Raw genomic sequence first — 20,330 nt, forward strand, 5'->3', positions numbered from 1 at the left:
TAAAAAAAAAAAAACAAAAAACCTCCTTTAGAATTATTCATGCTTTAATTAAAACTATATACTAGAGGGGCGCCTGGGTGGCTCAGTGGGTTAAAGCCTCTGCTTTCGGCTCAGGTCATGATCCCAGGGTCCTAGGATCGAGCCCCGCATAGGGCTCTCTGTTCAGCAGGGAGCCTGCTTTCCTTCCTGTCTCTCTGCCTGCCTCTCTGCCTACTTGTGATCTCTGTCAAATAAATTAAAAAAACAAAAACAAAAAACAAAAAACTATATATATAAATTTCTATACTATATTTCTATAGTATAGAAATTCTATACTAGCTAGGTACTGTACAAATTTACTGATAATGACTTAGGAATGAAGCCAAATTAATTTAAAAAGTAGTATTAATTGTTAGATTTAAATCCCAGATAAGGGGCGCCTGGGTGGCTCAGTGGGTTAAGCCGCTGTCTTCGGCTCGGGTCATGATCTCAGGGTCCTGAGTCCCGCATCGGGCTCTCTGCTTGGCAGGGAGCCTGCTTCCCTCTCTCTCTCTCTCTCTGCCTGCCTCTCCATCTACTTGTGATTTCTCTCTGTCAAATAAATAAATAAAATCTTAAAAAATAAAATAAAATAAATCCCAGATAAAAGGTCAGTGGTTCTCAAACTTGGCTATACATTTCAATGCCTCTGGAAAGCTTTAAAAAAAAAAAAAAAAACTGATTTCTGAGTGCCCAAACCAGTCTAATTTAAGTGCAGGCTGGGGATATAGGTTGTTTTTTAAGTTTCCCAGGAGATCATACTGTACAGTCAGGATTAAAACCCTGTTGAAGATACTTTTCAGTTTATAACTGGGTCCTTCTTGAAAATAGGAGCAAGCTCTTCCTATAGGAAAAAATTCTATAAATCACCAATAACTTGTTAAAGTCACAAAAGCCTGTTAAATGCAAATGTATCTGAGATTAGAAACTAAGTGCCCACAACAATCTTCTGTGAAGAAAAGCCTTACATTCCAGCTTGAAATGCCTGGAATACCTCTTCTGCGGTCAGAGCTTCCTCTCCTGAGGGCTAGAGCTGAAGCCCATCAGCAGCACAAGGCCAGGTGGGACCTCCGGCTCCCTTTCATGACCAGGCGGGCTTCGAACAGGCACCTAGAGCAGGTCTTCCTCCTCTCCACCTTGTGATGGCAGCAGAAACACACCAGCAGGGAGATGGGTGTCTGTCCTCACCACCGCAAAGGTGGAGCTGACCAGGCCAATATAAGGCAGGGCTCTGAGGAGGAGGGTTCTGCGTAGGGAGGGGCCAGTTTCCTTCCCTCTCTGTCCTCACCACAAAGCTTCCCATGCCCACTCATGCCCATCCTATGGTCCCCTTTGTGTAAACTTCCACAGGACTGGGTCTTCCCCACTCATTTAGCATTTTGCTGAGCCCTATGTATCTTCTCTGGTAAAGCCTGCAATCTTACTGAGAGTGAAAATAAACATAGTACAAAGAAAATCATGGCATTAGCAATGGTTAAAGCAGTTAACTATGATTTTCTTTGTATGATGATTATTTTTCACCTCTCAGAAAGATTATGAGCTTTACCAGAGAAGATGTGATGTGTAAGTGCTTGACAAAGAGAGAGACAGGCACTAGATACTGGCTGATTAATTATGGTTTTAAAGTAAATTATTTTTCAAGACAAAAATGTAAGAAGCAAAAAAAGCACTATTAAAACCCATCAAAAATTCTAATCAAACCGTTCGCCTTTTGAAAAACTTAGGCAATGGAACTTTCTGCTGGTTTGTACTGAATAGAATATGTCCAGATGATCTAAGAATGTAGGCACAGCAGCTCTTTCCTGACAGGCCCTGAGGATGCAGGAATTCTCTCTGTGGGAGCAACACAGTGGGCAAGCCGGGAGCTCCGGCAACCCCCAAAGTCCTAGCAGGTCTGTTGAGCAGAAGTGGGGTCATTAGTACAGCACAACCTTGGCTACACGAAGGCCATGGGTAAGTTTTAAGTAAGGGACTGAGCATACAGATGGTTTCATATTATGTTGGCTTCTTGGATTTCAAAACCAGTTATTTTCAGTTTTTACTAAGAGCAAAGGGAATGGTAGCAGGAATTTTCTTTAACACAAAGAAAGTGAAATTGAGAAAACTCTCCAAGCTAAGCTTATAAAGCCTAACTCCTGGAACAGTGGTTTCTTCACCTTCCAGCTGTTGAATACTGTTCCCTTGCCACATAGGACAGAGCACTGCATTCGTGAATGATTCCTTCTTCCCTCCATGACTAACTGCTTTAAAGATTCAGCACTAGCAGGGAGTGTTAATGTGCTTACCTCCCATTTTTCCTACCGCTTCCATTTTTAGCTACTTTTTAAACTGAGAGAAGTAGAATCTGCAATTAATAGCTTTCACATGATTTCAATAATTTATTTATGTGGGAACCTTTTTTTTTTTTTTTTGAATCTTTATAATATAGACCACAGCTATCTGCACTAAGAAAAAAAAATCCTGCAAACAGAATTAATAATGATTTTGGGTTGGGTATACAGCAAAAAGTGCTGGTTTTATTACTTGAGAGGGTTTATGAATTGGGGAAAATAAATGGGAGTTTTTTTAACCTGGTGTTTGTCTGAACTTACCAAAAATACCTGGGTAGCTTAGTATGTATATAACGTGACTCCATAATGCCCAGTAGCCAAATAAAGCCAAGATGTAGTAGTTCAACCACACTTTAGGTTGTAAAAAGACAGGACAAACTGCTGGCTAACTAGGAATGTATTAATACAACACAGGAATAAATAAATAGGATTCTGGACCAAATCTCAGAAGAATACTTTTAAGTTGATTTTTGTTAAAAAGGTATAGCCTCTGAATTGGAAGAAACCTTAAAATTATAGCTGGATTCCCAGAAGGCACAGAAAGTCTTTTATCTAAAATCGGAAAGCTCACTAGCAGACTGAGATCCCACATCGGATTCCTAACTCCTCGGTCACCTGCTTCTCGACCTCCTTCCCCACAATAACAGCATGCTGTCTCTCAGGACTGGGTTCTGCTCTGTCAGGTACCAGCGTAGTACCTGATCTCTACATGAGCTGAGACAGCCAATGAGAAGAGCATGTGGAAGTGGCTGAGGAGGGTAAAGGTGATAGGATTCAAGTTTTGATTTAGTACTGAGCAAACAGAAAGAGACCATTTGCTCTTAGAGCTCTAAAGCTCCACGTGGTATTGACTAGAAGATGAGTGGAAGCAGGGTGACCTACATATCAAACACAGCCTCTTCCAAGGGCTGGAGCTGAGCTGTAGTGTTTTGAAGTCACAAGTGTATGTGGATTAACAAGCACATAAATGTGTCTAGTCTGAGTTGAGATGTGCTGTAAGTGTGAAATGCATACTGGATTTTGATGATTTAGAATAAAAAGGAGAATGTAAAATAGCTCAATAAATTCTTATCTTTGAGTTCATGTTGCAGTGATAATACTGCAGCTTAACACACTAAGTTAAATAAAATATATTATTAAAATTAATTTCACTTAATTCTTTTTGCTTGTTTAAATGTGGCTATAGAACACTTAAAGTACACACGTGGCTCACATTGTATTTCTACTAGACAGCACTGATCCAGAAATAAGAAAGGAAGGAGCAATAGTATGCAGTCTGTCAGATCTGTATGGCTGGGCTCGAAAGCACAGTGTATTAGCAGTGCTGTGCAGTAGCTGCCAGATGGTGTAGACTGAGAAAGGGTTAAGTAGGAGTTTAAACTGGATACTTGCTGGAAAATTTGAAACCCACAGAGTTTGGTGGAAAGAGAAGGATGTACTGAGTAGTATTCAAATATAATATTTTTGGAGGCAGCATTTAAAGAACTGGACTGAAAATTCTTGCAGATTTTAGGAGTTATCTTTGTTTCTTCTAGATATGAGGAACTCATGTTCAATTCACCAGTTGAAAACAAGTGCAAGTTTCAATTACCAATTTTGTCACCAGACCTTCTGGTAAAGTATAGTAAATTTAAAGAACACTATTCCAATAGGTTTTTTTAAAATTTCAAGTTGCTGGGGTTTACAATTTGCTTTATATTTTTATAATATCTTTTGAAATGGTATTTGTCTACAAATTTACAAAAAATAAGAAAGTTATACAGATTCTTTCCACCTCTAGCACATATAATACTACCAATTACTTTAAAGCACTTAGAATATTAGCACCTACTTGAATGAAAAGGGCTCGAATGATCGGAATCAAAAACGCTGCAAACATCGGTGGTACTAGAAGCACCAGACGCAGGAGGAGGTGTTAACGGTGTTCTTGGAGAATTTGGTGCAGATGCTGTACTTTCTGTTTCACTTTCAGGGATCCTACTGTAACTAATTTTCCTTGGCTCCTGCTGCAGAGGTGTGGGATGTCTCATGGTACCTGGTCTTGGGTTTGATGGACGAACACCAGGAGATTTTAGGGGATAGCTATATTTTTTTGGCTGCAGGCATAATAAAAGAAACACAGTATTTACAACACCATAACAAAAAGGAAAGTTTTTCCCTATATGTCTGGGTAAAACTCAACTAATATCTAGGAAAACCATAAACCACTATTAAATAAGTTATATAATGATTAAAATCAAAGTGTCCAAGTTAAAATATTAACATCCCATTTCCATAAAGCCTTGGCTGTCTAAAATGTTAGGCAATGAATTTTTTTAAATAGCTGAGTTTTAGTCCTAAAAATTTATTTTTATATTTGTTATCTTAATATTTTTGAATGGAAATATTTCTAAGATATGCTGTAGATTTCTCTGGCTTTTTAAACAGAACTTGTTGAACTAACTTAACCTTGCTGGAAAAGCCAGGATCATTATTATGAACTATGATACCTTATGATGCTGTAATACTGTGATGTTGGAATCATTTGAGCTATTTACAAATGCATTAAATTGCTTCAGTTTTCATCTGTGTGCGTGTATGTTAGTTTTGTGAAATTTTCTTAGTGCTATTAGCAAGCCTCTTTGGAGCAAGACTATATAGCTATGTCTAATTTGCTGTTTTTAATCCATCCTTTAAAAAACCATTTTAGGCCTTGAGAAATTTTCCTGGGAGTTAATTGCATAACCTTTAGTTTACAGAGACTTTGAAATTTATCTTGGTTACTAAGGAAGCCATTTATATTTACTTCTTGATTTTTTTTACTTTCTTGTGAAGAAGACAGATTATATTCAGAGCAGTGTGGTGATGATACTATATGTAAAACTGGCCAGGCACTAAGAAACAATGGAAACTTTACTTTCCCACCAAAAGTATCTTTAACCAAACTTATTTTTATGGCTAATGATTCATGGTTAAAAGTTCTCATAAGTCATTACTTTAGAAAAAAGTCATAAATGCATATGTTTATTATAAGTGATTTTAGTATAAATTAATCAAATTCCCTGCCCTTATATCTCAATATTTTTGTTTAAAAAAAACATATTTGCCAATTTCTTCATCTATCAGGATTTTTTAAGATTACTAATAATGCTCACTTATTTGCAGTCAAGTGGGATATTCCTGAACATGCTTAATAAGCATTCATTCATTACTTTTATCCATCACACGTACACTTCATCCCTGAATGCCCTCATGGAAAACTAATCTGCGTAACACATGTAGTGATGACATCACCAGACACAGATAACTGCAAAAATATATAAATATGAAAAAAACAGAAATGTGAATGCTTACAAATCTTGGAAGAGGCTTAGGGTTTCGTGGTTCTATTTCTAGGGATTTGTTGAAAAGATAATCTGTAAATTCTTTTTCCATGCTATTTCCCATTGGATTCAAATTTTCAAAGAACCTCTAAAATAAATGCAAAGAAATAAACAGTTATTAATATCAATTATTTAAAATGCAGTTTGAAATTCACAAAAGTAACTTAAGAAAACATTTAACAGTATAAGAAAATTTGAGTTATTTTTAGCTTTATTTTCCTTTATCTCCTCTATGAAATAAACCTGCATTTCATCAGCCGGTTTATCAACTTAATTGGAAAGATGCATCCTCAAATAATTCAACTTACTTTGATATCTGATTCTACTCGTAAACAATAAGGCTGATTTTGGTACTGCTGGATCTCTCCTGTTATTTCTGCTACTTTCCTCCTTTTGCTAAAGTTTATAAGCTCTTTTCCATGCCTTTTTAGGACCTCAGGGTTGCCTTCTTCTGTTTTCAAGATATTCGTTAGATAAATTCCTAGAAGATATAATAAAATTATTTTAAGGATAAAAAAGGAACCAGCTAGTTCTTTTTCTTTGTCAGTAATCGTAGGCATATTACATTGTACTATCTCAATCACCATAACCAAAGATTTAAGACACAGATTTCCATTCAATGAGAAACCAGCTAACTAAATATCGAGAGAGATATTTTTATAAGTATAAAATTCTTCTGTAGCACTTAAGTATAATAAATACAGGAGAAAAAGGGAGACCAAGTTTAACAAAATTTAACGGCTTTATCAGGAGGAATAACTCAATTTTCCATATCTCTAAAACCATATGGTATTTGACATAAGTCACTGTCCTGTTATAGGAACTTTGAGTATAACCCATCACTTAATAACATACATTTCTGGCCAGAGGGGAAAATGTTAAATTAAGGGATCATATTTTCTGCTTACTCAAGGGCTGTTAGGATTTGTAATTCAGACATAGTACTGTTTGGATAGGGTTATTCGTGGGAATGTGGAAGGATCTGCAAGCCTATTGAACACAGTACTGCATGTAATTTATGTCTGTTGTAGTCTTCAGGACTTCTAGAATTAATCTCATAACTGAGCTCCTGTTTCCACATCACTGTAAGTTGTGCACAGGAGGAGGAGGAGAAGGACCCAAACAACAGGCACTTTCATTCTTTACAAGGCCCTCTGGTGCCAGGAGCACCTTAGTTCCTTTCTGTTTTAGCATAAAGGTCCTGGAGCCGACTGCTGCTTTCTACTTGTGTGGTCTTGTGCAAGTTGCTTAGCTTCTCTCTGCCTTGGTTTTCTCATCTGTAAAATGACGATAGCAGGGTTGCTTTGAGAAGTAAGTTTATGTATATGCTTAGAATAGGGCCTGACAAAGTAAATGCTTAATTAGTTGTGGTTGTGATTGTGGATGCCATTATTGCTAGTCTTGGCCTATTCTCTTAAGCTTCTGCCTTTTCCCCTAAAGTACTGACTGTGATGCTTTGGGGAAAGAGAGGGTGTGTCTGAAGATCTGAGTTCACTCCCCCAGTACACAAGCACTGAGTCTCTTCTGCACGCCCAGCACTGCATTACGTACTGCAGATACAAAGATGAACGACACGCACAGTCCCGGGTCTCAAGGAGCTCAGAGCTTTGAACGCAGACTACAGTACAGTTGGGTAAGTACTATATTAGTGGTCGTGCGTAAGATGCTAGGCGGGCACAAAGGCATGCCTGACTCTGCCTTGGGTTGGTGGGAACAGAAAAAACATCACAGATGAAGTGATGTTTACAGTAAATCTCAAAAACGAGGTGCAGTTTAATTGAGTGAGATGGAGGGACACTGTAAGCAGAGTGGCAGCGTGTCTGAAGGCACTGGTTTGTGACGAAGCCTGGGAGGCACTGTCAGAGACAGCACGCTGCACCATACGGCCGGAGCGGACGGGTCTGGTGTGGGGTCTGGGGGAGGCGCATGCAGGGTATGAAGACAGAGACAAGCAAGGGCTTAGGAGTCCTCACCCCCGACTGCTACAGGCTGTGCACTGTAGGAGGAGAAGGAGCAGAAGGAACAGAACAGGCACTTTTGTTCTAATCACACTTCAGTGGTTCTGAAGGCTTTTGTGATAGAGGCCTATTTTCAAATGCTACAATATCTGGCTACCTTCTTGAAAAGATTAAATGATTGAAGCTCAGTGAACAAGTCAGCAATAATGAAACATGATAGACATCAATGCCTGTTTGGTTCTAAAAAGTATCCAGTTTTTAAGTGTATTTGTTGGCTCGCTCTTAGCACCTAGGCTACCCTTGATTTGCATTCGTAGGACAGATGTTCCATGTGTTCTCATATGCACAGGCTTTTCATCGTCCACATCTGCCTGTCACTCGGCTCTTTTACTTGCAGCCAGTTCTATGCTCCGCTACACTGTCGCAAGATGCACTCAGCTCAGTGTTCAGTCGGACACACATATCCATATAGTACGCATATTTCAGGGCAGCCTGGAGTCAACTTTCCATACCGGTCACACACTGATGGCCCAACTGTGAAGGGTTTGTGGGTAGCAGCAGCTGGATTGGATCATGAAGAGCCTTTTAAAAAAAGAGCTTAATTTTTATTCACAGGAGATTATTAGCATCTCTGCATTCTAGAAGGATTACTCTGGCTGTACTATGAAGCCAAATGGGTTAGAAGGAGTGCAGATTAGAAGCAGGTCGAGCAGTTAGGATGAACGTGGGTCCTGGTGAGCTGTTGATGGCTGTCTGAGGGTCTCCAGGGACAGAGGGAAGTGTACGCGTATTTAAGGGGCAGGCTGCACAACGGATTAACTGAAGTGGGCAGGGCAGGGATGGGGCGGGTGGGAAGGCGGCCTCTGCTCTGTGCCCGGCTGGTGAACTGGGTGGTGGTACAAGACGGCCCCTGGGAACACGGGGGTCATCAGTTAGGGGAGGTGGGAGCTGTTGAAAGTATACTGAATGAAGCTGTGAACATGCTTACAAGTAGCATTTTGGGAGAGTTTAGGACAGAATCTGGAAGTTACTTTATGACATATTAATGGCTAATTAAAAGGAAAACAAATGATCAAAGAGGTGGTATCCAAATTTTGTTGATCGTACATGACCAGTAAAAAAAAATGTTTAAGCATGGATCCTCTCTCTCTCTCTCTATATATATATCGTTTGAGTAAAAAATGTAGTACAAATGTATAAATAGACCTGAATATCATACACTGTTGAAGGTTAATTTTTTTCAATAGATCCTTTTACATACCCTGCTCTGGTGACAGCTGTCTGGGGAGAGGGAAAGCAGAGCACTAGACCATAAATAATGAAGTGGGGTAAGGTTTCACATGGTGCTGATGCCTTTTCCAGCCTTTCTAGGGAAAAAGTGGCTGTTCAAGGTTCTGGGTTCATACTTCAATTGATACATTTCTGTGATGCAATATTACATTTACTACATCTAATTTATTTTTCTGCTCTTTGAAGAGAGCTTATTGAGGGGAAGACTGTGTTTTGTCTCTTGATTCTTGACACCTAGCCCTGGGCTTGGTATGTAGAGGCATTCAACACTGTTTCTGAATGAATAAAAAGCAGCACAGGGTCGCCTGGGTGGCTCAGTGGATTATTTCAGAATAGAAGAGAAAGCATTTGAAGAACAGCTCAGGATGCAAGAGACATAAGAGTCAATCCTAAAACAGCAGGAAACAAGAGTGGAGAGGAAGCAGACTGACAAGAAACAGAAGCAGGACACGGAACTATAGAGTTGTGTGACAGGAAAGAGCAAAGCCAATGGTGCAGACTTGGGTGAGGCTTGGCTGAAGGAAGAAGCTATGTCCTTTTACCTTAGAGGAAATGTTAGTTTGCCTATATATATATCTAGAGATAGTGATATATATGTGTGTGTGTGTGTGTATATATATATATACCACTTTGGTATATGGAGAAAAACTGAGATACATTCTCAGTCTGGGAAAAGTTCAGAAGGAGAAGTTGCCTGACTTTTATTCTGTAAATGGTGTAGTGCCAGCAAACGCCCTGCATTAGAACTCTGGCAAGGTGACAGAGGAAGTAAAAGTATCAGATACTATCCCTGACCCTCCCATAGAGAGGGGGAAAAAAATCCAAAAAACCAGCCCCCAGAATTAAGGATAAGAATCTGGAAGGAGTTTCTGCAAGCTACACATATAGATGAGACAGAATTAAGCAGCAGCGAGAACATTTGGCTCTACCCTCTGGTCAGAACCATGAAAAACTGTGTGGCTAACCCCAGGAACTGGGGAACAAGATCTTCTTAGAGGTAGGAGAACTGACCTTGAAACAGAAAAGGCTCAATAACCAGGAAGATAAGCACAAATGGGTAGGAAGGAAGGCTGGCGGGTGGCTAGGTCTGAGCCTAGCACACTAGCTACAGGCTTGTGTTCACTCACCAGATCACACGGCCGACCTTAAAACACAATGCAATCGTACTCTAGAGGTCTGAAACTTTTTTTTCACGTAACAACATATTATGAAGATCAGTTATGTAAGTTCGTAAGTCTGTGAGAGGGTACTTTAGTGAGTTCAGTTTGTGTGAATCAGTGCTCATCAATCAGGGTGATGGGATAGCAGGGGCCACACAGGGAGTTGGATGAATAGGCCCTCAAGTTTCTTTTCACCTCTCACAAGTGGTGCCCATCACAAGTAGTGATGGGCTGACCAGAAGCTCAGTAAGTACATGGAGGGACTATGTAGTTTTCGCTTTTTCTAAGCACCTGACCCAGTCCCTGATACTTGAGAGGTAGTCAAGAAATACTTGTGTACAGTCTGCATGAAGTTGAGTATCAGGCTGACCCGGGTCTTTCCAAGGCTCCCTTGTATGAACTCACACCATAGTCACCACACTTCAAATACATTGACTTTAATACATCTGCTTCTTGATTCTCTTTTTGTAAACTATTTTAAAATTGTTCCTTAACTCCTTATCAAATTGTCTTTACACTCGTTCCTCTTGGAACTGTGGAAGGTCTGTGTGTCTTCTGTAATGCCCACATAGGGCACGATCTACACTTCTAGCTTACTAGATCTTATGTAAGATATATCCAATTTTAAAAATTAAATCTGACTGAATCTGTACCTTTTTAAAATAAAAAAAAATATTTTTTATTTTTTAATTTTTTAAAAAAGATTTTATTTATTTATTTGACAGAGATCACAAGTAGGCAGAGAGGCAGGCAGAGAGAGAGAGAGGAGAAAGCAGGCTCCTGCTGAGCAGAGAGCCTGATGCGAGGCTCGATCCCAGGACCCTGGGATCATGACCTGAGTGGAAGGCAGAGGCTTTAAGCACACTGAGCCACCCAGGCGCCCTGTACTGAGCCACCCAGGTGCCCTGTACCTTTAAAAAAAAAAAAGATTTTATTGATTTACTTGAGAGAGAGAGTGAGAGGGAAAGAGGGAGAGAGAGAGAGAAGTAGAAAAAGCATGAGCTAGGGCGCAGGGAAGAGGGAGAAGCAGGCTCCCCACTGAGCAGGAAGCCCAACACATGACTCGAACCCAGGACCCTGGGATCATGACCTGAGCCCAAGGCAGATGCTTAACCAACTGAGTAACCCAGGTGCCCCTCAATCTGTATTCTTATAATTAAAAAAAAAAAAAAGAAAGAAAAGAGTTCTACCAGAAAGAGAAAATAAATGAACTCAATAGTTTTGCCAAGAACATAGGTGGAGAACAAAAAGTTCCCAGGAAAAAAATGATAAGAAGTAATACATGATATAGAAAACAAAAGAAGAGAGTAATTATTGTTTAAGATTTTATCTTTTTGGGGGCGCCTGGGTGGCTGGATGGGTTAAGCCTCTGCCTTCAGCTCAGGTCATTATCTCAGGGTCCTGGGATCGAGCCCCACATCAGGCTCTCTGCGCAGCAGGGAGACTGCTTCCTCCTCCCCCTCTGCCTGCCTTTCTGCCTACTTGTGATCTTTCTCTCTCTGTCAAATAAACTAATAAAATCTTAAAAAGAAAAAAAGATTTTTATCTTTTTGAAGTGAAAAGCAAAGTAAAACAAATAAAAATAGAAATGGGAAAGATATATTACAAATAGGACAATTTAAAAAATAATGTTTTGGTAGATATAACTGATTACTATTTTTAAAATAATGAAAGGAGACAAGTGTGTAGCAGAAAGCAGAAATAGAAAAAAATTAAGGAAGAAATGAAAATGTTGCTAAAGAATTACATCCTACAAAAGACTGCAGGCCCAGATGGTTTTTCTGTTGTCCTCTTTCAGAGTTTAAAGGCTAGATCATTTCATGATATTCAGAACAGAATAAGATGAAAAGCTACTGAACTCATGTTACAAAGTAAATATAACTAAAATAACAAAAGCTGATAAACATAGCACAAAGAAAAATCTCAGACCAATCTCGTTTATATAGATGGATATAAAAATCCTGAATAAAATGAAAATGAACAGAATTCATTTATACACTTAAAAGATCAATCTATTATGAATAAATAAGGTTTAATATTAGTAAATAGGAAAGTCCTGGATTAGTAAATCTATAATTTTAATCTGCCAAGCAAGAACAATTATTTTTTCCCTGATAAGATGGCAAACCATTATGAAAGTAAATGTATTTGCTAACAAAAACACAGAAGATAACTACAAAGAAACTTTAACATAATAAAAAGCATCTAATCAAGCAAATAGCAGAATTATACCTATTCCCACTGAAACTGAAATTAAAACAGAACTACCTATTTTTATCATTATTGTCTAATCTTTGTTTGGGAAGGTATAATCAATGTCCTAAAGCCTAACACAGAAATAGGATCAAAGGAAGAGACATGATTAAATATTTAGAAAATTTAAGGAAATTAAAAATTCTTAGATTTAAGGGTAACTGATTATTAAAAAATGAATAACATTCACAACCAAAAGTACTTAGGAGAAAGTTAAGTATCATAAATGTTCCTTCCAAATTACCTGATAGACTGTTCTAATTGTATTTTGAGGAATTATCACCCTTCCCCATTATGAAGTTCAGAGACAAAATTGGCAAAGAAAATACTGAAGCAGCATTGAAGAATCAACTTTGTCATATATGAAAACACTATAAAGCAACGTTTCTAAACCTTGGGCATTACTGACCTTTTGGACTGGATAATTCTTTGTTGTCAGGGGCTGTCCTGTGCACTGTGGGATGTTAGCAACATTCCTGCCTTCTACCCACTAGAAGCCGCTAGCACCTTCCATGTATAACAAAAAGTGTCTCCAGACAGAGCTAAGTGTTCCCTGGGGGGCAAAAATTGCTCCTTGTTGAGAATCACAGATTATAAAGTACCAGTCATTAAAAACTGGGGCACCAGTATAAGAAGTTAATGGGAAACAGTATTTATTAAAGAAAGAGGTACCATATATTAATGGGCATAAGGAAAATTATTCGATAAACATGGGTCAACAAATAATTTGATGGAGAAATAAGTTTGAAGGTTTCATATGATATCTAAAAGAGACTTTGATTAAAGAGTTAAATGTAATTGTAAAGCCAGAAGAAAATATGGCTCTAATATTAAATTACTAGCCTGGAAGAATTTTCTAAGGTTAGAAACAACAGAAATCCTAATGGGAAAGAGGGACAGATTATAGAATTTTAAATACTGTATATCCAAAAATAAAAATAAAAAAGGCAGACTGATGAAGTTTTGACTTGAGAAATTCCCAGCTAGATATAAAATATCTGGCTAGATTGGTTATCTAGTTAAAAAAAATATTCTCAAATACAGACAAAAGGCATTAATATGAAGATATCGATTATAACATTATTTAGGAAAGCAAAAATGCTAGAAACTTTCTACCTAATCATAGAGCAACAGTTAAATAAACTGTCATACCAACTTTATGGAATATTATGTAGCCATTACATATGACATTATGTAGGCTGATAAAACACGACAATGTATTTAAGCTATAATGAGTTAAAGAGATAATAATGTGTACATGTCATATAATTATGGCTATATACAATGTGCATAGTAAAGATGAGAAGGAAATACAAAAGTGGTTGGTTGTAAAGCCTGAACAAAAGCTATGGGAAAGTATATGTTAAATGAAAAAATTTCAGGAGGTAACATATAACACAAGAGGTAAGACATAAAAAATTATGTGCAGTATAACTTAAAGCTTTGTGGAAAATATATAGCTGTAGAGGAAGAAAAGGCTAGATATAAATATACCAGGAACTAAAAAACCTAAACCATAATACATGTAATAGAGAGCATAATATTTGTAAACATTCAGAGGAAGAACCATCAGAGCATATATAAAAACAGAGAATAGAAACCAGTTGTGAAAGATACCGAAGCTATGAAATACAGCGAATCTGGTGACGGAGTCGGATAGAGGCGCCTACACGAAGGGTGAAGGTTTAGATGGTAGATGCCTCAGTCTTAAAAGGAAGGAAAGGGTACTTCCTTCCTCTGGCGCAGAAGGGCAAGAAAAAAGGGCAAAGTTTTGATGTGCAAAGATGTGGGCTCAAAGATGCATGCACTATATGACTTTTAGCTATGCGAAACTATTTACAAGAAAGAGGATTATAAATATAAACGAGTATGGCCGTATCTCTTCTATAGAGTGTTTCATTTATTAAGATTCAACAGATAATATTCCTATGAATATAAAAGCACAAATGAGCATTATATGATATCAAATGGCTGCCCAAATGGAAATAAATGGAATGTATATATTGGGCATGATCGTCAAAAGTCCTCTTAATAGAGTGAAATTCTATGGTGATGCAGGTGCTAATTATTTACTAAAGAAGTATTTCCTGCTGGTATATTACATATACGTATATTCAGTCATTTAATGAAATACATGTCTTGTTTTATCCAGAAACACAATAAAAATTCAAGAAATGCTCACCAAAGAAAGGCACACATGGTGGATTAATAGACCTGAGTTTTGCCAAATATTTCTTATAGTGATCTTCACTTAATTCATGAGCTTCTTCTAAGATTTTCTTTTGGCGACTTGGTATTTGCTACAATGAAAAAAACAATATTTAGGAAGCATAAGTTTACAAAAGGAATCACAGGTTTTCCCCCAAAATGCCAGGCTAAGAGTAGCTCAAACACAACAGTACCGGTTTGATTCTAAGAAATGATAGTAACTGTTTCAAAGACACGGTCCCCATCGATCCTAGAACAAACTTATGGGGGGCGGTGTACGTGTGTGTGTGTGTCTTTGTGTGTGAGAGAAATCTCGTTTATCTTGCAATTCCTTACAATTACAAGAGCATTTAATTATACGTTACATAAAGTGCTAAAATGTTTTTCATCTTCTAACCTAGCCTAGGACCTGTGAATACATTTTAACGAGAATGCCTAATTTATAAAATGCAACCAATTCAATACAAAATTTAGACAATTTTATCTTTTAAAGTGTTACTCAAAAGACAGATGAGGCACTTAAGAACTGAAGACCACAACTATTAAAATTCTGACCCTTCATTTAAAAAACGCCTATACAAACCTACCTCAAATGTGTGATCTAGTCTGTAAACAGGTGAGGAGTTCATAGCACTGACAACCTCAAGGACACCATTGAAGTTGTTCAGCTCTTGAAAGACTTGTAGAATCTCAATGATTCGACTCACCACAGCTACTCTTTCTTCTAAGTTTTCAGTTTCTACAATACATCTGAGAGTCAAAGACAAAAAAAATGCATTAAATTTGTACTTTTCCCAACAGTGCTATGATTCAAGAAATTTAGTAAATAAAACAGTGTCGAGTGGGGGGCATGGTTACAGAGGAACAACACAGCGTGGATATTCAGGAGGCTGGGTAACTAGCAGGAGACTGGATGATGAGACGGTGCCTTCAGCCAGGCATCCTGCTCTTCACTGTTTTCACACTGACACAGCAGAAACAGTCCCTAACTTTCCTACTCTATTAGAATTAACTGATGAGCCTAATGTCTTGCTGAATGTATATGCTTGGTCTAGGGGAACTGATTCTGGAGCTCCAGAATTCTGTGCCTCCTGTTCATCTAACTGCAAGATTTTAGTGATTGATTCTTTCTTTGATATACAGAAATAATTAGCTACATTTCTAGGAGCAGCTCTTTAAAAAAGCACTGAAATGTTAGAAAGTCAATTAAAGTATTTTACCATAATTAAGAATGAAATTTTTAAAATTACTAAGGAAGAAAAGTCAAAAACATTTTACATTTAAATACCAAGAATCCTTGGAAGGTATGTAAATTCCAGTAAATAGCTAAAAAAGGAAGCATACTATGCTCAAGAAGAGAAAATTCCTCAGTGAGCATTTACTAATATTTGAGAGAATTTTTAAATTTACTAATCACCAGGAAAGACAAGGGCATTTTAAACTTGGTTTTTGATAATAATTAACTTATAATCTAAGAAAAGACCAGAATACATAAATAGAAAAATAAATATAAATCAATATTGAACATTTTTTAAAATGTAAAGGTGAAAATTACATTATTGTCCAATGAAAGTAACCTGCCACCAAGAAAATAACTATTGTAAAACTATCAAAATGAATTTGTCTTGCTATCAAATTAAACATAACATGTTTACATGTTTAAAGCAGCTGGATCTCTAGAAATATGTCATACACTGGCTAACTAGTTAGCTGGACATTTAAAAAGGTACAAATATATTTACATCTTTTATTTAACTATTTCAGTTGATATTATGTAGATATACAGACTGAGATGACCTGTGGAGTTTTTGTAAAAACCAGGTAAGTCTGGGGTAATTCATCCCTAGGTGACTCCAATTCTAATGTACATGCATGGCTAAGAACCATTGTAGCAAATGAACAAGAACTTCTCAACTGGAAAGGCCAGAATTGGAACCCTTGTATATGCTGGTGAGGGGAATGCAAACTGGTATAGCTATCTGGAAAACAGTATGGATGTTCATGAAAATTAAAAAAAGAGCTATCATATGATTGGTCCAACAATTCCACTTTTGGTTATTTATTCAAACGTACTGAAGTCAGGGTCTCAAACAGATATTAGCGTTCCATGTTCGTTACAGTGTTTGGTCACGATAGCCACGATGTGGAAACAATTCTAATGCCCATCTACGGATGAATGGATAAAGAAAATGTGGTATAAACACAGGATAGAATATTACTCAGCCTTAAAAAGAAAATCCTGCAATCTGTGACCACACCGATGAACACTGAAGACATTATTCTAAGTGGAATAAGCCAGTCACAGAAAGACCAACACTGTATGAATCTACATGTATGAGGAATCTAAAATAGTCAAAATTATGGAAGCATAGAATGCTGATTGCCAGGAGCTACGGGAAGGGGAAAATAGGGAGTTGCCAAGTAGCACGTATAAAATTTCAGTTATACAAGATGAATAACTTCTAGAGATCCACTGTACATTATGCCTATAAATGAACAATACTGTATTATACATTGAGAAAATCTGTTAAGAGGGTACCTCTCATGTTAAGTGCTCTTACAACAATTATAAAAAAAAAGAAAAAGGAAAAAGTGTAGGAAAAGGCCGCCTTTTCAGTCATCTGTTAAAAAAAATAGAACAGAGATGAAAACAGTCTCTCCTATCAGTTGTTTCCTCCTTACAGACATAAACTTTATTTATGATAGAAAAGGTCTTCTGCATCCTGAAGTATAATTATTTAATCTGATAATGAAGAAATCAGGAAGTAACATTTAGAGGGAAAATTCTAAAGTTTTACTTTTTTTTAAAGATTTTTTTTTTTTTTAAATTTTAGAGGGAGCAAGAAAGCAGGGGCTGGGGGTTCCCTCGGCAAAGGGAGACAGAGAATCCCAAGTGGACTTCCAGCTGAGCACGGAGCCCGACGTGGGGCTCCATCTCATGACCCTGAGATTATGACTGCCAGAATCAAGGGTCAGACGCTTTAATGACTGAGCCACCCAGGTGCCCCCCAAGTTTTACTTTTTAGAGGCTAAGAGATAATAACATAAAATAACACAAGTGACTTGGAATGTTTACTTCTCTTTAGGAACTGCTTTCAAGTCTTTGTCCACATCCCAGCTTAGATTCTAGTCATTCCCTATGTCACTGGCCTCTTGTTCTGATAATTCCAGTATGATCTGTGGGAACCTCACATCACCCTTATCAAATATGAGTCAACTAATTACACTATATTTACTCAGAAAAAAAATATGGCCAGTGTATAAAATGCCACTCGGTGGCGCCAACTGTGAAACTGCCCTGAGACGCTGGGTTGCGGGTATCACAGTGTATGTAAGCAGCGCTGCTCACCCACTCCTCAAGTTATACATGTATAAAAATACAAACATAATATAAATACCCCCCCAACATTTAAAGTCTCTAGAAATGGTCCTAAGGGCAGATGGCAAATGAAGAAACATCTCTTTAGGAAAATCTACAAAAATTCAGTGAGAAGGGCTAGAGTTTCTGGCATTTGAACCAAGCCCGCTCCCTCCTTCCTCTCAGAGAACCGCTGGCGGCAGAGGGCAAGAGTCTGCTCCAGACAGCGCCGCTGCCGAGCACCAGGCCTCCCTTCCCACCTAGCTCCCAGCGGGAGCGGTTTCTTCTCTGGAGGAACACGACTTCCGCGGTTCTCATCCAGTCCCCAGCTGCCCTGCGGCTGAGGCTAAATCCCTGCGGCGCGCCGCTGAGGAGTGGGGACTCCCTTCTTCTGCCGATCTCTGACCTGGAACCTAGGCTTTCACGGGAATGGGGCACACTGAGAATGCTGGGGAGATAGTCTTTCCCTGGTTCCTGGGGCCACGGTTCCATGCCAGGAGAGGTGAGCAAAAAGGACCTCACACACCACCCCCAAACCCCATATTCGGCTGTTAGAGCAGGAACGTTTCAGAGAAGCTTGCCATCATCCTGAGCTCGAGAGGGCAGGCTCAATCAAACAGCTTCTACTCTCTTGGCTCTTGCAACCTAAGGGTGCTCTGGAGAACAATGAAGGAAGCCCATAGGCCCACAGATGATCATTCTTTTGAGGTACGGTGAGAAGGTCGTGAGTAGCCCGAGGCCAGGCCACGCTGTCTGGGCAGTCACATCACTTCGTCTCGTCGGGCAGGCATTTTACCATCTCACAGCATCACAAGGAGGGTGAGTACAGTACAGGAAGATATTTTGAGAGAGAGAAACCACATTCACATACTTTTGTTATATTGTTATAAATGTTCTATGTTGTTATTGTTAATTTCTTATCGTGCTTAATTTATAAATTAAATTTTATCATAGGTATGTATGTAGAGGAAAAAGACATAGGGTATGTAGGGTTTGGTACTATCCATGGTTTCAGGCATCCACCGGGGGCCTTGAAACAAATCCTCCATGGATATAGGGGAACTACTGTATGACACATTCTTGGGAGAAAAAAAAAGGCAGGGAACAGTAACAGCCTGTGAGAAGGACACAGATTTAACAGGAAAAGATTTCAAAGTAGTGATTATGAATATGTTCACAGAATTAAAAAGTACAAGAAGATAGGATGACAATGTGCAGCACAGAGTATCATAAAAGACACAGCAATGATAAGAGGAACCAAACAGAAACTCTGAAATTCAAAAATACAACAGTTAAAATAAAAAACTTACTTAAGGGGCTTAATAGACCATTTGAAGTGGCAGAAGAAATAATCAGTTAACTTGAAGATAAAGCTATTGTTCAAAGATGAAGGCAAAATAAAGACTTTCCCAGATAAACAAAAACAGAGAGTCTGTTGCTAGCAAACCCACTGTCAGAGAAATACTAAGGGAGGTTCTCTGGGCTGACAGCAAGGAACCCCAGATAGTAGCACAAACCCACAGAAACAAAGAGCCCCGATAGCAGTAAATCTATGATTATGTAAGACACTCTAAGTGCATATCTTGTTCTTATGGCTTCTCTTAACTGATTTAAAAACCAACTGTATAAAATAATGTGTACATAATGTAATGTTGGACCTGTAAGATATATATATATGTAATATATTGCCAATAACTACACAGAGGCTTTGGGTGAGAGCAAAGTATAATGGGCTAAGAAAGTAATAACAAATGGCAAAGCAACAACTGTTACAATAAATTATTAGCTCTGCATCATTATTATGTGGAATACATATTACGATATTAACACAAAAAAGGGAGACAGGGAATACAGCTATATAGGAGGAACATTTCTATCTATCCCTGGAATTAAGCGAGTATAAATCTCAAGCAATTCCGAGAAGATGTAGATGGTAAACTTTCAAGTGTTCACTAAACAAACCCTCAAAAAATCATTAATGAAATGAAAATGCTACATTAGAAAACTAGCCACTCAAAAGAAAGGAGGAACAGAGGAACAAAAAAAGAACTTGAGATGTATTCAAATAGAACTGCATTTAAAATCATAATAGCTGACTGCTACGAAATGTAAGAATGTCGGTGATACTTACTTCTCAAACCACAGAGTGAGATTCGTGGTATGCCGGATCATTTTTAGGAGATTAGGAGAATTAATTTCTTTGTCTTCTTTAGTCCACACACTTCCAACTAATTCTGATGGTTGTACAGCTCTAAAATCAAGACATAATTCTACATGAATACTTTTCCCGCTAGGATGCTGTTTTATTAAGTAAATGAGGTAAATAAAACTAAACTCCCATCTAAGCCTTCTTTTAACTCCAACAGAAAGGTTTATGAAAACAAGGTATAACA

General features: G+C 38.1%; 2 protein-coding genes across 6 annotated transcripts in view; one reads left to right on the top strand and one right to left on the bottom strand.

Moving 5' to 3' along the window:
* The window catches only part of ARHGEF33 (Rho guanine nucleotide exchange factor 33), a 124,841-nt gene that overhangs the window by 95,195 nt on the left and 9,316 nt on the right, over nt 1-20,330 (top strand). The gene's annotated exons all lie outside the window — the stretch shown is intronic.
* SOS1 (SOS Ras/Rac guanine nucleotide exchange factor 1) overlaps nt 1-20,330 on the bottom strand; it is a 144,507-nt gene that overhangs the window by 9,346 nt on the left and 114,831 nt on the right. For both annotated transcript variants that reach the window (XM_082745687.1, XM_082745686.1), the window contains exons 15-20: nt 20,069-20,188; nt 15,167-15,329; nt 14,554-14,671; nt 6,019-6,191; nt 5,682-5,798; nt 4,180-4,444 (exon numbers count right to left, since the gene is read on the bottom strand). In XM_082745687.1, coding sequence (XP_082601813.1) covers nt 4,180-4,444; nt 5,682-5,798; nt 6,019-6,191; nt 14,554-14,671; nt 15,167-15,329; nt 20,069-20,188 — 956 coding nt within the window. The remainder of the gene's footprint in view (nt 1-4,179; nt 4,445-5,681; nt 5,799-6,018; nt 6,192-14,553; nt 14,672-15,166; nt 15,330-20,068; nt 20,189-20,330) is intronic.

Source organism: Mustela nivalis, assembly GCF_964662115.1.
Source record: "Mustela nivalis genome assembly, chromosome: 8".
NCBI classification, from domain to species: domain Eukaryota; kingdom Metazoa; phylum Chordata; class Mammalia; order Carnivora; family Mustelidae; genus Mustela; species Mustela nivalis.